Source organism: Sorex fumeus, unplaced genomic scaffold (assembly GCF_029834395.1).
Source record: "Sorex fumeus unplaced genomic scaffold, SorFum_2.1 ptg000110l, whole genome shotgun sequence".
NCBI lineage: Eukaryota > Metazoa > Chordata > Mammalia > Eulipotyphla > Soricidae > Sorex > Sorex fumeus.
The window spans coordinates 3,707,331-3,725,530 of NW_026606167.1; the positions used below are offsets into that span (position 1 = coordinate 3,707,331).

An 18,200-nucleotide genomic window follows, 5' to 3' on the forward strand; every position below is an offset into this window, starting at 1 on the left:
GAGCGCCGGAACGAGCCCGGCTGCGTCGGCGCCGGCGATTGGCGGGAGGGCGGGTCCGGGGCGCCACCCTGCGCGCGGATTGGCGGCGGGCGGCGGGGGCGGGCCCGCGCATGCCCCTGAGGGGCAGCTCGCGGGCGGCGGCGGCGGCGGCGGCGGCGGCGGCGGCGGTCGGGGGGGCCGTGCCAAGATGTCGACGACGGCGGTGCCGGAGCTGAAGCAGATCAGCCGGGTGGAGGCGATGCGCCTGGGGCCCGGCTGGAGCCACTCGTGCCACGCCATGCTGTACGCCGCCAACCCGGGGCAGCTCTTCGGCCGCATCCCCATGCGCTTCTCGGTGCTGGTGAGGACGCGGCCGGGCGGGGGCCGGGCCGGGCCGGGCCGGGCCGCGCCGTTCGGGCCGCAGGGCCGCCGTGACCCGGCTCCCTTGCAGATGCAGATGCGCTTCGACGGGCTGCTGGGCTTCCCCGGCGGCTTCGTGGACCGGCGCTTCTGGTCGCTGGAGGACGGACTGAACCGGGTGCTGGGCCTGGGCCTGGGCTGCCTGCGCCTCACCGAGGCCGACTACCTGAGCTCGCACCTGACCGAGGGCCCGCACCGCGTCGTGGCGCACCTGTACGCGCGGCAGCTGACGCTGGAGCAGCTGCACGCCGTGGAGATCAGCGCGGTGCACTCGCGCGACCACGGCCTGGAGGTGGGGCCGCCGCCCGGGCCCCGCCCCCCGCCCCGGGGTTTGGCTCTGGCCCCGCGGAAGGCACCGATGGGTAACACGTCCCCGGAGGGTCCCTGCCGGGCGGGCGGGGGCGTCGCTGTCTCGGCACGGGCTGGGGAGCGGGATCGGGGACGGGTCCAGGGCTGGGGCTCCCTCGGGGCTGTGTCCCATCTGCCTTGCTGCCTGCCATAGCCAATCCTGGAGTGGGAGCGGGGTGGGGGACAGGCCGGGGCGGGCGTCTCGGGGAGGCGGGAAGCCGGGCTGGGGGGTCGGTCGGGGGTTGTGGGCCTGGGGGAAAGGGGCGACGGGTTCGGGGGGGGAGGACGGAAGGGGGAGCATGGGGTGGCCTTGATCCCTGCTTGGGGGGGGGCGGAGGCTGCCTCCGCGCCCCCCCCCCGCCTGGCGCCCCGCTTCCCCCACCGCGCCCAGGTCCCCCTGCGCGGCTGCCGGCCCCAACGCTGCCCTGTGCTCCCCAGGTGCTGGGGCTGGTGCGCGTCCCGCTGTACACGCAGAAGGACCGGGTGGGCGGCTTCCCCAACTTCCTGAGCAACGCCTTCATCAGCACGGCCAAGTACCAGCTGCTCTTCGCCCTCAAGGTGCTCAACATGATGCCCGAGGAGAAGCTGGCTGAGGCACTGGCCGCGGCCACCGAGAAGCAGAAGAAGGCCCTGGAGAAGCTGCTCCCTGCCCCCTCTTCTTCCTGAGGCTGCGCTGGCCACCGAGGTGGTCACCTTCCCTGCCGAGCTGGGCGAGCCACCCCTTTCCCCATGCGTGTTTGCCAGCGTGTCCACGTGTGCCCCGTTCGACCGCGGTCTGGACAGGGGCGCCGGGTGTTAGCCTTGCCTTCCACGCAGCCCTCCTCGGGGGAGGCTCTTCCCAGGCTGGCGGAGGCCCTGGTTCTCTGTGGGCAGTGCACACTTCCGGGTCTCCTGGGGTCGGTTTGTTCCCGTGGGGGACAAGGCTCGTCCGGGGACCCTGTCCTGCCCTGCTGCTGGCTTTGCTGGGTTTGTGTTCTTGCCCACGTGACCCAAGGAGGCTGCAGACCAGCCCTGCCCCTCTGGGGCTTGGTCCCTAGGCGGTGCCCAACTGCAGAGGCATTTGGAGGGATGGAGAGTAAAGTGGTTTCTCTGCTGCTCCGTGTCCTTCTTCCTGCTCCAGCCCCCTCCCCTTCTCCATTCCCAGCACTCTGCGGGCAGGGCCGGGGGATGGCTGGAAGCACTGACCGTGTGTGCAGAGGGGCATCGAACAGCCAGCATGGACAATGGCGACCACCTGGTCTCTGTCCTGTGTCTGGAGATATCCCCCGTCTGTCTACCTCCCGACTCCCTGTGGGCCACCTCGGGAGTCAGTTTCTGGTCCTTAGAAACGCCCCACGGAGCCTCTGCGCATCTGGGGGCTCGGCCCAGATCCCCATGCTTTGGTCCGTGACCACAACTGAGCCTTGTCACAGCTGTTCTGAAGTTTATTTTCCAGCAAATGCCCTGCTGTCCAGCACTCCCTCTCGCCATTTCGCTGGCACCTGTGGTGAGGGTCACCCTGCCCAGGGCCTGCCTGCTCTGGGCCTCCCAGTGGCTCCGGGTGTGGCTCTGTCCTGCCTCGCGGTGGGCCGCTGTGGCTCCTGTTCGTCTGCTCCTGGGACGGCAGGTCCTCGGGCCCCTGGGGCCTGGGCTGCTGCCAGTGGCACTGCCCTCTGCTGCTCGGCTTCCGGGTGGATTGTCACCCGACGTCAGGTTCTGAGAAGGGAGCGCCGGGCTGAGTGAGTGCCGTGGAGCACTGGGCCCTGCTCCCCTGTGCAGGCTCCGGCCCAGACTCACCACCCGCCGGCTACGGCTCCCGCCAGTTCTCTTTGCCCCGCAGCTTGTCCAGGCTCTGGGTCACTGCACACAGCACATGGCCTGCAGAGGGGGCACAGCACTGCTTGGCCCATTGGGGGGTTGGAATGGATGAACTTGAAGCCTCTGGAGGCTGTGTCCAAAGGCCCCGCCCACCACGGCTCTCTGGGAGACTCACCCAGCTCCCGGACTCGGTCCTCCAACATGCCGGATAGCTCGAGGAGGCTGAGGCCCTGCAGGGAGGCCTGCCAGTCTGTGGGGCAGAGGCCGGTGGCTGGGGCAGCTCTTAGGCCTGTCTAGTAGGGAGATACCCCCCCAGGCTCCACCCAGGCTCCTCCTTACCTGCTGTTGGGGAACCCGGGGCTGCGCTGGAGGACTCGTCCCCCCTCAGTCGTGCTGACAGCTGCACTTGACAGGCCCTGTGGGCACCAGCACTGGTGAGGGCAGAACCCTGACCACCTCCCTGCCACCCCGAGGGACCAGCGGAGACAGACTGTTGTGTGAGCCACACTTGTCTCCTGCAGTGAGAAGGCGCAGTGAAGGGTCCCAGAGGTCCTGATACAGACCCCCAGATTCAAGAGTGGAGGAGACAGGGCCCAGACACCCCCTCACCGTAGCTGGTCCAAAACGAGTGCAGCATCGTGGGCCTGCGCCCAGGCTTCCTGCAGGCGGTCGTGGGTGTCCTTGCGGGCACTGCCCTGCTCCAGGAGGCAGCCCTCCACCACAGCCCGCAGCTCCTGCTCCTGCGACACCTGGCCCCGCATGGCCTCCACCTCCTCACACCGCTGCAGACCAGGGAGGAATCAGGGCGCCAGGCCCCTACGCCCTGGTCCGCAACTCACCCTCTGCGGTGCTCTGAGCACTGCTCCGTGCCACTATCCCCCCACGGCTCTGCCGTGTGGGAGCCGAGGGCCACCCTCCAGCCTGTGGCCCTGCAGTGCCCCCGGTGGTGGCTCACTCTGTGCAGCTGGATGGCAAGCTCCTGCATCTCGGCCTCCAGCCGGTCAGCGTAGGCCAGCTCCAGGGCATCGCTGGGGGGCCGGGCGCTGCTGTGCCAGCGGGCAATGGCGGAGGTCATCTTCCTCTTGGGCCCAAACAATCTGCAGGAGTGAGAGGCGGCAGCTCCCATGCATGGGCAGTGGCTACAGGAAAGGGGCCTCCAGGGATACGGCGCCTGGTCCCTCAAGCACGGCCCGCTGGAGCCTGCGCCGAGCAGCGGAGGTGGCGCCGGCGCCCTGACTCACGTGACGCCGATCTCCTTCAGGTCGCTCTCGGTGAGGGTGAGGAAGACGCGGAGATCCACGTCCTGCTCCTCGAACAGCTGCAGGTACTTCAAGCACCCGATCTGCTCCAGCAGCGTGGCAAGGTCCTGGGGGGGAGGGCAGGGCCTGAGTCCTGTGTCCCAGGGGCGGCCCTGTGGCCTCACCCCAACTGGCTTCAGTTCTTCAGTCACACGGAGAGGACTTGGACGTGGACACCTTTGCAGCACCAGCCCACAGTCTCCCTCTTGTGACGTAACCCCGAGTCCCCAAGCTGGCCACAGGCGGCCCCTGCCCCGTGCCCTCATCTCAAGAAGGGGTGCGGCCAGAGAGGGCTCTGCTTTGATCGGAGGTGGCACTCGGTGCCCTCCGGGGTAAAGCAGAGGCCCTGCCCCCCGACTCCATTCTGGGTGGAGTCGTCCTGGTCCAACCGAGACCCCAGGCCATGGACATGCTGCTGCTCTGAAGAACCGCCTTTGCTATTTCCTGTGCCTCGGGCCGGGCAGTGACCGCAGGTCTTCCTTCGGCTGCAGGTGACCCTCCAGAGGGGCGGCAGTTGGCCCCACTCAGCGAGGATCATTCCTGTGCGCAAAGCCAGGAGCAACTGAGCCCATCCAGCCCCCCAGTAAACAGGGTGACTCCCTGCGGGGACTTTCAGCAGCTGGGGTCTCCCCACTTGCCAGGAAGCGGCTCCCCCACAGCTGAGACCCAGCGAGAACCCGGTGCTGCCCCACGAAGAACAGGTCTCCGTGAGTGCTAGAGTCCTGCAAACAGTCAGCCCCACCATTAGGTCTGGGTAAAGAAGCAGATTCCCGCCCCGTCCTGGCCCCGAAGACCCAGGGCCAGGAACGGCTCAGGGAGAGGCTCCGTTTCCGCAGACTGGAGGCCCAGGCTCCTCTCAGCATCGAGACAGTTGCTGAGGCTGGAGTTACAGGACAGTGGGAAGGGGACTTCCCCTGCAGTCATTCCATGTGGTCCCCCAGGCCTACCTGGAGTAAGCCCTGAGCACTGCCAGGTGTGGTCCCACAACAAAAAAAGAGCAACAGAGTAGACACTGGGTACCACCAGGTGTAATCCAGAAAGCCAAAGAAGAAAAAAGGGGCCAGAGCAGTAGTACAGCGGGTAAGGCTTTACACGTGACTGACCATTTGGTACCCGAGCACCTCCAGGAGTAATTCCTGAGCACAGAGCCAGGAGTAACCCCCCGAGCATCATTGGGTGTGCCCCCCCCCAAAATAACCAGCCAGCAGAAAGCTACAGGTGCCAGCATTCACCCCCAAATGGGGGACCCAGGAGAGCTCCCTGCGGGGAAGCTGCCAGTAGCTTGGAGAGCAGAGCCGAGAAAGCTGCTCCCGTGGTGCCCCTCACGCCCTCGTTACCACGAATGCCAGTGAAGCAAGGAGCTGTCATTGCTGCCCTCAGCCTCACTCGGGTGCGAGGTGGAAGGCAGTGCTGCCTGAGCTTGTGCTCTGTGCTGCCCTCGCTCGGGTAGAAGGCGGAAGGCAGTGCTCTCTGAGCACTGCTGCACTGCCCTCAGGTGGCAGGCGGAAGGCAGTGCTCCCAGAGCATGTGCTCTGCGCTGCCCTCACTGCAGGCCCCAGAGATGGAGTTTTCTGCCCCAGGTGTAGAAATGAATACGGGACCCAGAAGCCACCTGCAGCCCGCCAGTGCCAGGGGCTCAGACTCCCAAGGCACCAGGTGGGCAGGACAACGGGTCTTCTGGGGGACCGTGTGCACGCCTGTTCTTCAGGCCTGGCCCAGAGAGCCCCCCAAGTGTCACCCCATCATCCCCAGCGGGGTCTCACCTGGGGTCCTGATGAGGCGGGTTTCTCAACCTGGGGGCCAGACACAGGGGAGCAGGCTGCCCCCAGGGGCCCGGGGCTGGGGGGCCACTGGCTGTCGCTGCTGCCGTGGCGGTTCTTAACTTTCACGTAGCTTCTCGCCTGTCTGCGAGCGGGGCTCTTACGCACAGGGTCCGAATCCTGGAGCATGAGGATGCATTTCCCGTCACCCCGGAGGGCCCCGCCGTCCCCACCTGACCTCAGTGGGCAGCGCTGGCACGAAGCTCTTCCCACTTGCCAGTCTCCCGGGGGATGGGTACCTCGTTGCTTTCCAAGGAGCCCTCGCTGCTGAGGCCCGGGGCTCGGGCCAGCCCCTCGCTGCTGCTGCTCCGCGCGACGCCGCAGTCCGCACGGAAGGCGCATTCCTCTGGAGACGGCGGGACAGGGGACAGGGGACCCTGAGCCTGCAGCCATGCCCGCACTGCCCCATCCCTGGGCGGGGCGGGGCTGTCCACTGAATCTCTGTGGAGCCGGCGGGGCGGCCTGTCGCTGAAGCGGACACAACAGGTGACCCCAGCAACCCACTGGAACCTGCTCTTCTGCATTCTGCCCGCCCGCACCACTGGATGGAGGCATCACAGGGCCAGCACCACATGGAGCTGGAGGGCGGCGACACGGCGGCCCCACGTCAGAGTCCGCTCGCGTGGCACCGTGCAGGGGTGCAGGGCAGGCAGGGTGGAATGAGGAGTGCAAGGGGCTGCGGAGGCGTGCTTACCACGGCTACTGCTGCTGCTGCTTTCCACGTCCCTGTCGTTGATGGGGGAGGTGACGTCCCTGTAGCGGAGGCTTCCTGCGTCCAGAGGGTTCTCGTCACTGCTGGTGAAGGTGACATAGCCCCGCGGAGGCGCCTGCTCTGTGGACAGAGGCGGCAGGAAGACACCCTGAGGCAAGGGAAGGCGCGGGCCTGCAGGGAGCCCCCCCCCCAGGGACATGGGGGGAGGGGGACAGGAACCAGGCAGACAGGAAGCCGAATCCTCTGCCTCAGTTCTGCGCGAGTGACCTACGCCGCGATGCGCACTTCTGCCTCGGGAGAGGAAGTGCTGTCACTGTAACCCAGGCAAAGGAGAGTCCAAGGAGCTAGACCAAGGCAGGGACTGTCACCATTCCGAATCCCTCCCTGAGCCACTGTCCTGCTCACCGTAGCGAGGCTGCTGGGTCTTGGCCCCCAGGCCGATGGCTGTGATCCTGGCCAGGGCACGAGGACCCTCGTGGATGCTAAGGCCCTTCTTCCGAAAGGGCCGCTGCCTCTGCGGGGCGGGGCACGACTCATCTGAAGAGCTCAGATCCTGGTACTGCTCTGTGGGTCAAGGGCCAAAATGAAGAGCTGGTGACAGTGACCCAGAGGAAAGTCATGAGTGCTGGTCAGCCCACTCTAAGAAAAGCCTGTTTCCAGGGGTGTGCCAGGTGAGACGCTGGGGCGCACCAAGCAACAGGAAACTGCTAAAGGGGATTTCAGAGGAGAGCAAGACCTGTTGCAAAAGCTATGACTGGCAGCCCCAGGCACACAGGAAGTCCAGACAGCTCGGGCACCAAAGGGCACCCATCGTCCGGCCAATGCGGCTACTGGATGACACAGAATGGACACGGGCCACCAGTGGAGAGAAGCGCACCTCAGAACCAGGGAGAAAACAAAGTGCGAGTGACCCTGTGAAACCAGAGAAGCACAAGGCAGGTACGGGCACTTCCTGTCCAGCAAGACGCAGGAAAGAACTCCTGCCACTCAGACCCGAGACACAGAAGCTGATCTAGCGACAGCAGGAATTGCAGTGACCCAAGGCATGAGCAAAGGCGTGAGTCGGGAGTGTGTCCGGGGAGGGCAGTGCCAGGCAGGAGGGAGAAGTGAACCCCGAGGCGGTACCTGGGCCCCAGAAGAGGCTCTTGGGCAGAGCGGGCGAGTGCGCATCAATCAGGCTCACGATCTTCATGTGTCCATACTGCCTAGCCAGCATGCGGGCAGTGGCCCCGCTGTGGTCCCTCGTGTCCACTTGGACTCCCTGTGGAGTTGGCGGCAGGGTCAGAAGCCCCCTAGGACTGTGCGGCCCTGGCCTCAGGCAGATGCTCAGTGGGCACAGGCTTTATAGGCAGGAGCCTGGGTGCCATCCTGGTACCAATGGGCCGCAGGTACTACCAGGTGTGACCCCCGAACAGAACAATTATCTTCCTGCTGTCATTGTGTGCAGGTGAAGAACAAGAATCTGCCTCATCTTCCCATTTCCGGTATTTTTTGGGGTACTGGGGTGCCTCCCAAGTGTGCTCCCAGGTCCCAGGAGACACGAAGACAAATGCTCGCGCCAAGGTGCAGAGCTCCTTGGGCCCTGGGGGGGGGGGGGGGGGCTGCTGAGTGTAGTCCAAAAGGAGGAAACAGAGACCAGAGCGATAGCCCAGTGGGGAGGGCACTTGCCTTGCACGTGGCTGACCCAAGTTTGATCACTAGCATTCCACAGGGTCTCCTGAACACCACTAAGAGTAATTCCTGAGTGCAGGACCCACACGGATGAAAAGAGGAAATAGACAAGGGATCATATCTAGGTTCACAGGAAGAGCCCAGGGGCAGGGTAGAAACCTTGAGGCCCCGAGGTGAATCCCCGACACTGCGGGACCCTCCCACCGACTGCCCCACTGGCTGAGTGTTGTCAACAGACCTCAGTCACGCCAGGACTGCTCAGGAGGCCCTCTCAGACTTCCAGGAGGCCAGGGATATGGCTCCCGGGCAGCACACAAGCCTGCACTGGGTGAACCTGAGGCCAAGCCAGCAGCCGCACCCCTGAGCACCGGGCTGAGTGCCAGACTCTGGCCCCACACTGGGCTAAGAAGTCAAGCGTGACCCCTATTTCCGTTTGTCTGGACCCAGGAAAAGCCCAGTAGGTACAGCAGTCCGTCTCGTCGGAAGTGCCACAGGGAGCTGGAAGGCGGCCTTAGTGTTACACGCTGAGCGGGAAAGGCCAGTCCTGTCCCACTCCTCAGGGCAGGGGGAGCTAGCAGTAACGGAGACGGTTCCTGAGGAAGGAGGCGATTTATCCTTTAGGCCCAGAGAGCGGCCTCCCCACTGAGCACCATCCCGGCACCCTGCCTTCCGGGACTCACCCGCGCAGGTGCGCATGCTCAGTATGATGCTCCTGTCAGCCTGCTCACTGCATCTGCACATCACAGGTGACACGAGCACAGAGCCGGGACAGGACTGACACAGACCAGCACCCAGTGCTCTGCCACCCCGAGCGTGTCCCAAGGCTGCAGACCAAGTCAGCGTGACTCACTTTTTCCAATCCCAAGAGGGAGCCAGCTTCTTTTTCCCTTCCTCTCCCTTTTTTTCCTTCTTCACTTTTGTTGCGAGGGGTCCAACCCAGATGTGTTCAGGGCTTACTCCCTCCGGCTTTTTGCTCAGGAATTACTCCTGGTAGCACTCAGGGCTTACTCCTGATTCTGTACTAAGGTATCATTCTTTTTTTTTTTTTTCTTTTTGGGTCACACCCGGCGAAGCACAGAGGTTCCTCCTGGCTCTGCACTCAGGAGTTACTCCTGGCGGTGCTCAGAGGACCATATGGGATGCTGGGAATCGAACCCGGTCAGCTGCGTGCAAGGCAAACATCCTACCTGCCGCGCTCTCTCTCCAGCCCCCTTTGCCCATCTTTCAATTGAACTTTTTATTAATAAGTTAAAATCATGAGCACCAACTATCCTGCTTGCAGAAACACAGAAATAACTGTAGGTACACTAAAACTGTGTGCCAGATAGTTCCTAAAGTACTTTTTAAACTGCAAAATGTTGAAAACCTAAATTTTCCTACTAAGAAGATAACAAACTAATTTTGACTGATTTTGAATGGAACAAGGGCTGGAGCGATAGCACAGCGGTAGGGCGTTTGCCTTGCACGCAGCCAACATGGCCGACCCAAGTTCGATTCCTCCGCCCCTCTCGGAGAGCCCGGCAAGCTACCGAGAGTATTCAATATGCCAGACACAGTAACAACAAAGTCTCCAATGGAGACGTTACTGGGCCCGCTCGAGCAAATCGACGATCAACGGGAGGGCCTTTACCTTTTGAATGGAACACAGTACAAGACTAAACTACTCATGGCATGTTAAATCACTTTTAAAAGATGACGAGTAAATGTATGATTGTATCCCATGTTTTGTTTTGTTGTTTTGCTTTTTGGGTCACACTCAGCAATGCTCAGGTGTTACTCCTGGCTCTGCATTCAGAAATTACTCCTGACAGTGCTTGGAGGACCATCTGGGATGCCGGGGATGGAACCTGGTCAGCTGTGTACAAGACAAACACCCTCTCCGCTGTGCTATCTCTTGGGCCCCAGTGCCCATGCTGGTTGTTCAGGCAGGGATACCCCTTTCTCCTGGAAAAGTGCTGGGTCTCTAGCATAATAGGAGTGTGGTTGGAGCAGCAGGACAATGGGAAGGGCTTGTGCACACAGTCAACTTGGGTTCGATTCACAGCATCCCTTATGGTCCTAGAAGCCCTGCCAGGAGTGATCCCTGCGCACAGATCCAAGAGTATGTCCTGAACAGTGTGGAGTGTGACCCAAAAACTCCCAAAGCACGAAAACCCAAAATGAAAGCAGCAGGTGGGCTGGAGCAATGGCACACCGGGGAGGCACCTGCCTTGCACGTGGCTGACTGGGGTTCAACCCAGGCACCCCAGATGGGCCCCAGGCCCACCGGGAGTGATCCCTGAGTGCAGAGACAGGAGTAAGCCCTGAGCACTGCTGAGTGTGGCCCCTTCCCAAAAAAGCTGTGGGTGTGCTGGGGAGGGAGGGGCGGGTGACCAGGAAGGGGCGAGCTACTCTACCTTCACGCTCATTGTGGCAATGGAGTGATGGTGGTTTGTGGGGCATACCCAGTCATGCTTAGGGCTTACCCCTGGCCCTACTCAGGGATCACTCCTAGTGGTGCTCCATACATGGGGAACAAATGGGGTGCCCGGGATCCAAGTTGCATGCAAACCATGTAATGCAAGCACCCGACATTCAGTACTACTGCTCTGGCCCCCATATCTGCTAATTGTGGGGCGAGGAGAAGTGCTGGGAACTAGTCCCACACTGATGCTTGGCAGCTGCGCCTGGCTGTGCCCAGGGGTCTAGCAGAGCTAGAGGCCAGCTCTCTCAGTGAAGACCTCCTGGCAGACCATGTGCTCCAGCCCAAGCTCTCTCCTGGGGAGGCTGGGTCAGGAGCCCGGGGACGAACTGGAGCTGGCTGCACGCAAGGCAAGCACCTTACGCTCCACCCTGCCTGGCAGCCCCCAGCTTGGCTATTTTCACTCGCCACCAAACCTCTAATGCCCAAGCACTGCCTGCAGCTCCGGCCTGCGAGAAGGTGCCGCACAGGTGGGTGGTGGCACAAACTTCCGTCAGAAGCAAGCTCTGTCGCAGCTGCTAGCCCGGTGACCCCACCTGCCGTGACACTCACTTACGTGGTTCAGAAAGCACTGCACGATGATCTCGTGGCCGGCTGCCGCTGCTTCCATCAGAGGCGTGAACCCGTACACGGGCTCCCTGTGCAGAGACCGCAGTCAGGTAACACACTCCGCCCAGCCCACGTCCCGGCTCTCCTCGCCACCTGCCGCCGCTCCCTCCCCTTGCTCCCCTCGGTCTCCACCCCCAGAGAGCCCTGTCTGTCCACCTCTGCAGCTCGGGACTGGCCATCAGCCCGGCCCATGACAGCACACAGCTGAGGCTTACGGGCTGCAGTGCTGCCTCCACAGCGCTCCAAACAGGCTGTGAGACATTAGCCCCTTCTGACCCGGGGGTTGCAAGCCCACAGGGGTCACGCAACTGAATGTGGGGGGTGTGAAAGTCACCTATAGGAACGGCTTCTGAATGCACAACCACCAAATATGAACTCCAAATCAACCGCCTAATGAACCGAGGAGTTTGGGACAGTGTCCACCCACACTGTGTGTTTCAGGCAGCAAAGGGTCACAGTGGAAAAAGTCTAAGAAATTCCGGTTGAAGAGACAAGAACCAAGCTAAGGACAGCTTCCATCCACCCTAAGACATACGTTTTCACACCTCAACATCTGTGAAGTCAGAATATGCCATGAAACAAGGTGAGACCAGGTCAAGTCCCAGCTGGCCCTTATGTCTTGGACCCTAGACGCTCGGTTCATCCTCGACACCTCATTGTCTCCTGAATATACCTGGAAGCTATACCCCACTCCACCCCTGAGCTGGGGAGGCCCCAGCACTGCCAGGGATAAGCCAAAAGATCCCTTCCCCCAGAAATGACTAGGCAAGGTGTATTTCATCAGTAGCATTTTCTCTCCTTTGGGGCTATGAAACTGTTACCTTGTTACCTTATGTGCCAAAGAAGAAGAATAGCAGGTAGGGCACTTGCCTTGCATGTAGCCTACCCCGGTTTGATTCCTGACATACCATATGATTCTCAGCACCACCAGGAATGATCCCTGAATGCCAAGTCAGGAGTTAGTCCTGAGCACCGCTGAGTGTGCTCCCAAAACAAAACAGTTTATGGGGCTGGAGAGATAGCACAGCAGGTAGGGCGTTTGCCTTGCACGTGGCCGACCCGGGTTCGATTCCCAGCATCCCATATGGTCCCCTGAGCACCACCAGGAGTGATTCCTGAGTGCAGAGCCAGGAGTGACCCCTGTACATCACCAGGTGTGACCCCCAAAAAAAAGCAAAAAAAAAAGTTTAAAACACTATGAAGCTCTTACAGACAGCTGCCATCAACATCATTCATGATCATGTTGGTGAGAAAGAAACGGGCTCCTCAAACATTACTGGTTTCCTTAAAAGCCACATCCGGGGCTGGAGCAATAGCACAGCGGATAGGGTGTTTGCCTTGCATGCAGCCGACCCGGGTTCGATTCCCAGCATCCCATATGGTTTCCTGAACACTGCCAGGAGTGATTTCTGAGTGCAGAGCCATGAGTGACCCCTATGCATTGCCAGGTGTGACCCAAAAAGCAAAAAAGAAAAAAAAAAGCCACATCCATCCTTGATGCGGGAGCCCCAGGGAGCGCTATGTGCATCAGGCGAGCAGATGACTCCTATGCTGAGGGAACAGCAGCAGCCGACAGGCTTTAGCCACTGATGAAACCTGATGTTCCAGAATCTGCCTCACCGGGCAGACACAGGAAGGAGAGAGGAACAGCCCGGAGTGCGGCCAGACAGGCATGACTCAGACGCGTCCACTAAAAGGCTACGGGCGTCTCCCAACAATGCCGCGACCTGGGCACAGACATCCCATTTTCGAAGGAAGAGACTGAGTTGCAGAGCACCCGAGTGCTGCCCCCAAGTCACCGAGAAGTCAGGCCAGGCGGTGTGGAGGCCTAGCCGGGCCTTAGCTCCAGTGCTCCCCGCAGCCAGGGAAAGATGCCCATGGGGTCGCTCAGCTGAAAATCACCTCACGTCTGCATTCGCGCCGCTGTCCAGAAGGAACTTGACCATCTGCTGGTGCCCAGCGCTTGTGCAGTGGAAGAGGGCGGTCCAGCCCTGGATGTCTTTCATCTCCAGCTCTGCACCTTGCTTCAAGAAGACACAGAATGTGTGTCAGGGCATCTGTACAGAGCGCTCGCAGGGTGGCAGGGTTCCCCAGGGGCTCACCTGCAGGAGGAAGTAGGCGATGCTCTCATTGCCACAGCTGGATGCCAGCATCAGCGGAGTCTGCCCCTCCGGGGTCGGCACGTTCACACTCACCCCCGCCTCCAGCAGCGCGTGCACGATGGTGTCATGGCCGATGTAGGAGGCGTACATCAGTGGGGTCCAGCCGCCGCCGTTCTTCTGATTCAGGTCCACCTCCCTCCTAAACAAACGCAAGACAAACTAGACAGGCTCACCGGGGGTCACTGAAGCAGGCCGGGGAAAAAGCAAGAAGGGCTGCCGGGAGGTGGTGGGGGCCCTCAGGCAGGAAGGAGGCATCACTGGCACAGTCACCTCTGGAGAGCCCTAGAGGACACCCTGATGTCATGCTCTCCTCTGGCCCCTCCTCCAAGGCCACTGGCGTCAAATCTTTTCTCTGCTCCCACCTGCCTCAGGAGGGCTGCAGGGGCCACACCGTGAGGCCTGCAGGTCTCTGTGGCTGGGACACTGACACAGCCACCCTGAGAGGGAACAAGAGTCTTTCTGGCAGGGCCCAGGATGCTGGCAGAGCAGCAGGAGGGCCTGGTCATTCAGGCCACCAGGAACAGCTGCCCCGATGGTCAGTGTGCAACCTGAACTGAGCCCTGCACCCTCCACCAAGCTGCGTGGCCAGAGGCTAAGGACGGGCTCTCACGGCACGCCCACTGTGGGTGGCTTCTGTCACCTCAGCTGCATGAACACTCTTGCAAACCCATGACCAGACCAAACAGGTCCGCCGGGAGGGCATGGGCCCTGCACATGGCACCCACTGGTCCCCAAGCACTACCCAAAAAAGGCTGCCTGTGTCACTCTCTCCCCTAAAGCTCTGGCTAGTGCATCTCCCACAGGCCCAGCGTCTGCACTGGAGTCTGGAAACACGCCCAGAATTGTGTCCAGCGCCCCTCGGGGCTGCTCCTCACTCACCAGCTCTGAGCGTGCCCGGAAGCCACTCCGAAGGTGCTTACCCAGGAAGCAGTCACTAAGAGGGAGAGCGGGGAGGAGCCGTGTCCCAAGCAGAACCCGGCCCACCCTGACCTCAGCCCTGGGAGCACCCAGTCCACAAAGAGAAAGGCGACTGACCTTGGACAGAGCACTTCTCCGAAGCTGCCTCTGCCCACCCTCCACCAGAGCCTGGGCTCCCCGCACTGCCCCAGCTCAGCACAGGCACCCGGGGAGCTCTCTGTACATCCTCACAGCACCCAGAGACGCAAAATCCCAGAACTGAGGACGCAGACTCTGACTGGGGTCCCCAGGCCTATGTGAAGTGGGCATGCAGAGGGGTGAGGCTACACACCTGTCACAGTCCACCACCAGAAGGGCCACTGCAGACTGCCCTGGTCCTTCGCTGGCCAGACACCCACACACGATGTCACTGCCCGGAAACCCAGACCTGGGCCTTCGGCAAGCCTGTGCTCGGCTTCCCAGGAACAGGAAAAGGCACATGTGAAGTGGTCATGGGCGGGGACTGTGAGTAGTGGGCATCAGACTTGTGGATACTCACCAGCAGAGGTGTGAGACAGGCCACACAAAGCACCCCTTGTACCAAATACTGCTAGGTGCCAGTGAGGGCCACTGCTGTGCACTGGGCATCAGAGACGACTGGGACTAGTAAAATGGGCTAGTGGGTGGGGGCCAGGGGCCAGGGCCACTCCTCCAAATACCACAGCTTGCAAGCAGAAGCAAGATGAAGAGCAAGATGAAGAGGAGGACATGCAGAAGCCCCATGCTTAATCCCCCGCACTGCCTGGTCCCCTAAGCACTTCCAGGAGTAGCTTCTGAGCATTGATGGGTGTACTACCCCCCCAAAAAAAGTAAAATAAACAACCCCTCTGAGGGCCAGTGAACAGCTGCAGGGGTAGTTCCTAAACCCAGTATGCAAAACACCCCAAGTTTGAATCCAGCATGTCCCCACTTCCCAAAACACCGAGCATGTGGCCAGGGTAGCCAGCCCAACATGGCCAGATGTGGTCCCTCTGAAAAAATAAAATAAAACAAACCCTTCAGGGAACGACCACAGAGCACAACTGTGTGCCTTTGCTGTGTTACTCCGAGCATCCGAGCATTTCAGAAAGTACTAGAAACCACAACTGTAACTTGAAACCACAAACTTTGACTCTGGTTAAGCACCTTCTGCTAGGCTACTCGAGCATCAGGGAAAGGACCGGAAACCAGACAGTCACTCTGGTTAAAGTGTCTCCCAACTGTCTCTCAGTCATGAACAACATTTCATTCATTCAGTTTTAGTTTTGGGGCCACGCCCAGAAGTGCTCAGGGCTTCTTCTTCCCTCTGCACTTGGAAATCACCCCTGGAGGGGCCTTAGGGGACCCTTGGGGTCCAGCAGATCGAACCCAGGTCAGCCATGCGCAAAGCAAGCTCCCTCCCTGCTGAACTCTGGCTCTGGCCAGAACAGGGAAGGAGCTGCTCTCTCCCTTGGTGACCAGCACCCCCATCACTGGCACAGTTAACCCGAGCCACACAGCTCGACGAGACTGCGGGCCCGGGTGCTGGTGGAGACGCTCCGCAAACCAGCAGCTACAGAGCCCGTGTACAGAAAGTGAGGAAGGAGCAAGTCCCACTGCTGCCTCTTACCGCAGCACACATTCCTTCACCACGTCATACTGGCCGATGGATGCCGCCGTGTGAAGATCCAAAGGGACGGTCAGCTCCTCGCAGCTGACCTGCGCGCCCAGTCCGTGCCACATGGACAGGCTGCGGTTCAGGAGTTCAGGCTCGCTGGCTTCATCGCTGAGCTCCGACATGGCTGAGGAGAGAGGAGCAGGTGGGAGGTCTTTCCCTGGAGGTTCCAAGGCATGTGGGGCTACCTGTCAGCCCCCATCATGCAGGGCAGCAGGCAGCTGGGGGTCGCAGCCCCGCAGACAAGACTCACTGTGATCAAACCCAGAAGGCGCCCACCCACTTTCCCACATAGGGCGGCACCTGGCCGGGCACCCACTTGTGCGGCTGCAGCCCACCCACTGCACCGAGACCCTCCTCAGCCAAGGACAGTTTCTTCACGACATACACGCCTTGCAGGTGGGGAAGGTGAGGGGTCCAGTAACTGTGCAGGGTGACACTGCCCCCAAGATGGGGACCCCACCTGGTGACTAGAGGGTCTCCTGACCAAATCCAGGCAAAGTCACGAGCTCCCCAATACAACCCAATCAGTTCAGGATTGGTATTTGCTTTTGGTCCACCCTGGGTGTGGCAGAACAAGGTGATGAGGAGAGAGGAAAAGAGAGACGCTCGTGTCTGCTCAGGAGGCTGCTGGTCCCATGCCCGTTCACAGATGCTTCAGGCATCCCTCCAAGTCAGTCTGGGAATCAATGAGTTTGCCGGCCCGGGCCGGGCGTGCAGATCTGCAATTCGTCACTTGCCCTGTCCGTGTGAGGCTGTGGGTCCCACCACCAGCACCGCAAAAAAGAAAGAAAAATGCACAGGCTCGTGTCCGGGGAATGTGAGCAGGGGAAGGCCGAGCAGAGCCTGCTGGCGGGCACACCCCGTCTGCACACTGGTGGGCCCTCACCCTGGCCCTGGGGATGGAAACCCAGCGCTGTGAAGCCAGGCATGCGGGCAGGAGGTCCAGGTGTGGCCCCTGGCATGGCGTGACCGAGCTCAGAGAGGCCCCTGACAAAAGGGGGGAAGGGGCCAAGCAACGGTCCAGCGGGGAGGGCACTGGCCGCGCTCAGGGCTGGATCTCCGCTGTCCCTTCGGGCTCCCCGGACCCACTCGAGCAGGGATTCCTGGGTGCAGGGCCGGGAGCTCCCCTGGGCCGCTGACCACCTCCGGTGGGCCCCGAAACACACACAAGCCAACCACGGAGGCGGAAACAGGAGCAGCAGCACCCCCAGCCCCCAACAGCACCGGCTGGCATCCCCCGGACAAGCACCCAGACGAGCTCCGCGTCAGCCGGGCCCCGAGACCCCCTGGACCCCCCTCACGGCCCCGGGTGGCGCTGGCCGCGCGGCCGGTCCCCCAGCCCCCCGCACGAGCCGCTGCGACCCCCACGGGCCGGGAAACGCGCCCTGCACGGAGCCCCCGAAGACGCGGCAAGGGCGCGCGCGGCCCGGGGCCGGGGACCGCCACTTTGCAGGGCAACATTTGTAACCGAGGACAGAAGTCAGTGGCCGGCGGGCACCCAAGGGCGGCCTGCACGTGCCGGGGCCCCGGCGACCCCGCCGGACGCCGCTGACCGCCGCTCCCCAGGACGCGACCCGGCGAGGGGCACTGGCCGCTGCCCCGCGGGGCGCGGAACCTACCTGCGCGGGGGTCTCGGGCCGACCTCAGGCCACCGCCGTCGCCGCGACCCTCCGCCCGGCCCGGGTGTCTGCGCCCCGCTGCCGCCTCAGCGGCCGAGCCCACGACCCCGCCCCGCCCCGGAAGTTGTTGCCGGGGAGCGCGGAGCACGCCGGGACGTGACTCTCGTGGGTCAGTTCCGCACTCCGCGTCCCCAGTGGCTGGGCGTCGCCCGCAGCGACCAATGGGCGAGGAGAACCCTCTCTGCCCCGCCCCTTCGCCGCACGACAACCAATCGCGTGACGCGGGCGTCGGGACGCGCCGAGCGCGACTCAGGAGCCGGGAGCGCGGCCGGCCGGCTCGCCGAGAGGAGACCTCCGCGGGGGGGACGCCCCCCAGGAGTGACGGCCTCGGTGTCCGCGCCAGGGAGGCTTGGACGCGGTCGGAAGGACGCGCTGGAGGAGCGTAGGGTCCTACCAGGACCGCAGGGCAGGGAGGCTGGGCGAGGCTGAGGTGAGCGGCCTCGGCTGACACCTCGGATCAGAAACGGGGGCAGCCGGCGAAGGGGCCGGGACGGGCTGGTGGCGGCCCGGGGACCAGCAGCGGGCTCCCCCGAGCCCCCGCTTCGGAACCGGAAAGCCTGGCGCGGGAGGCGGTTGGCGTCTCGTGGTCATGGCAACCGGCGCCCGCGGTGGGCGGGGCCGGGGCGGGGCCAACTGGCGGCGGCCGAGGGC

General features: G+C 62.3%; 2 protein-coding genes across 3 annotated transcripts; one reads left to right on the plus strand and one right to left on the minus strand.

Annotated features, from left to right (window-relative positions):
- The first annotated feature begins 157 nt into the window (after window positions 1-157).
- NUDT16L1 (nudix hydrolase 16 like 1) lies at window positions 158-1,841 on the plus strand. 2 transcript variants are annotated; one of them, XM_056135334.1, is made up of 3 exons: window positions 158-340; window positions 431-761; window positions 1,186-1,841. In XM_056135334.1, exons 1-3 carry the CDS (start codon window positions 188-190, stop codon window positions 1,338-1,340), a joined length of 639 nt encoding a protein of 212 aa, XP_055991309.1. In that variant the 5' UTR covers window positions 158-187; the 3' UTR covers window positions 1,341-1,841. The 2 variants fall into 2 exon arrangements, with proteins under 2 accessions (XP_055991309.1, XP_055991308.1); XM_056135333.1 differs by having other exon boundaries at window positions 431-691.
- A 427-nt stretch (window positions 1,842-2,268) lies between these two features.
- Window positions 2,269-17,575, minus strand: ANKS3 (ankyrin repeat and sterile alpha motif domain containing 3). Its single transcript, XM_056135329.1, has 17 exons — window positions 17,490-17,575; window positions 15,823-15,994; window positions 13,218-13,416; window positions 13,018-13,139; window positions 11,063-11,144; window positions 7,500-7,635; window positions 6,780-6,938; window positions 6,357-6,494; window positions 5,902-6,008; window positions 5,606-5,782; window positions 3,786-3,910; window positions 3,500-3,641; window positions 3,154-3,326; window positions 2,884-2,960; window positions 2,720-2,794; window positions 2,524-2,604; window positions 2,269-2,442 (listed from the first exon to the last, which is right to left on the minus strand). Exons 2-16 carry the CDS (start codon window positions 15,990-15,992, stop codon window positions 2,534-2,536), a joined length of 1,953 nt encoding a protein of 650 aa, XP_055991304.1. The 5' UTR covers window positions 15,993-15,994; window positions 17,490-17,575; the 3' UTR covers window positions 2,269-2,442; window positions 2,524-2,533.
- Window positions 17,576-18,200: the final 625 nt, after the last annotated feature.

Coding starts and splice junctions, on each gene's coding strand:
- NUDT16L1 (XM_056135333.1), top strand. CDS start 188: ATGTCGACGACGGCGGTGCCGGAGCTGAAGCAGATCAGCCGGGTGGAG. Junction 341..430: donor CCATGCGCTTCTCGGTGCTG/GTGAGGACGCGG, acceptor GCTCCCTTGCAG/ATGCAGATGCGCTTCGACGG. Junction 692..1,185: donor CGCGCGACCACGGCCTGGAG/GTGGGGCCGCCG, acceptor TGTGCTCCCCAG/GTGCTGGGGCTGGTGCGCGT.
- ANKS3 (XM_056135329.1), bottom strand. CDS start 15,992: ATGTCGGAGCTCAGCGATGAAGCCAGCGAGCCTGAACTCCTGAACCGC. Junction 6,939..7,499: donor GAGCCTCTTCTGGGGCCCAG/GTACCGCCTCGG, acceptor CTTGACCCACAG/AGCAGTACCAGGATCTGAGC. Junction 3,911..5,605: donor CCGCCTCATCAGGACCCCAG/GTGAGACCCCGC, acceptor CCTCCCCCCCAG/GACCTTGCCACGCTGCTGGA.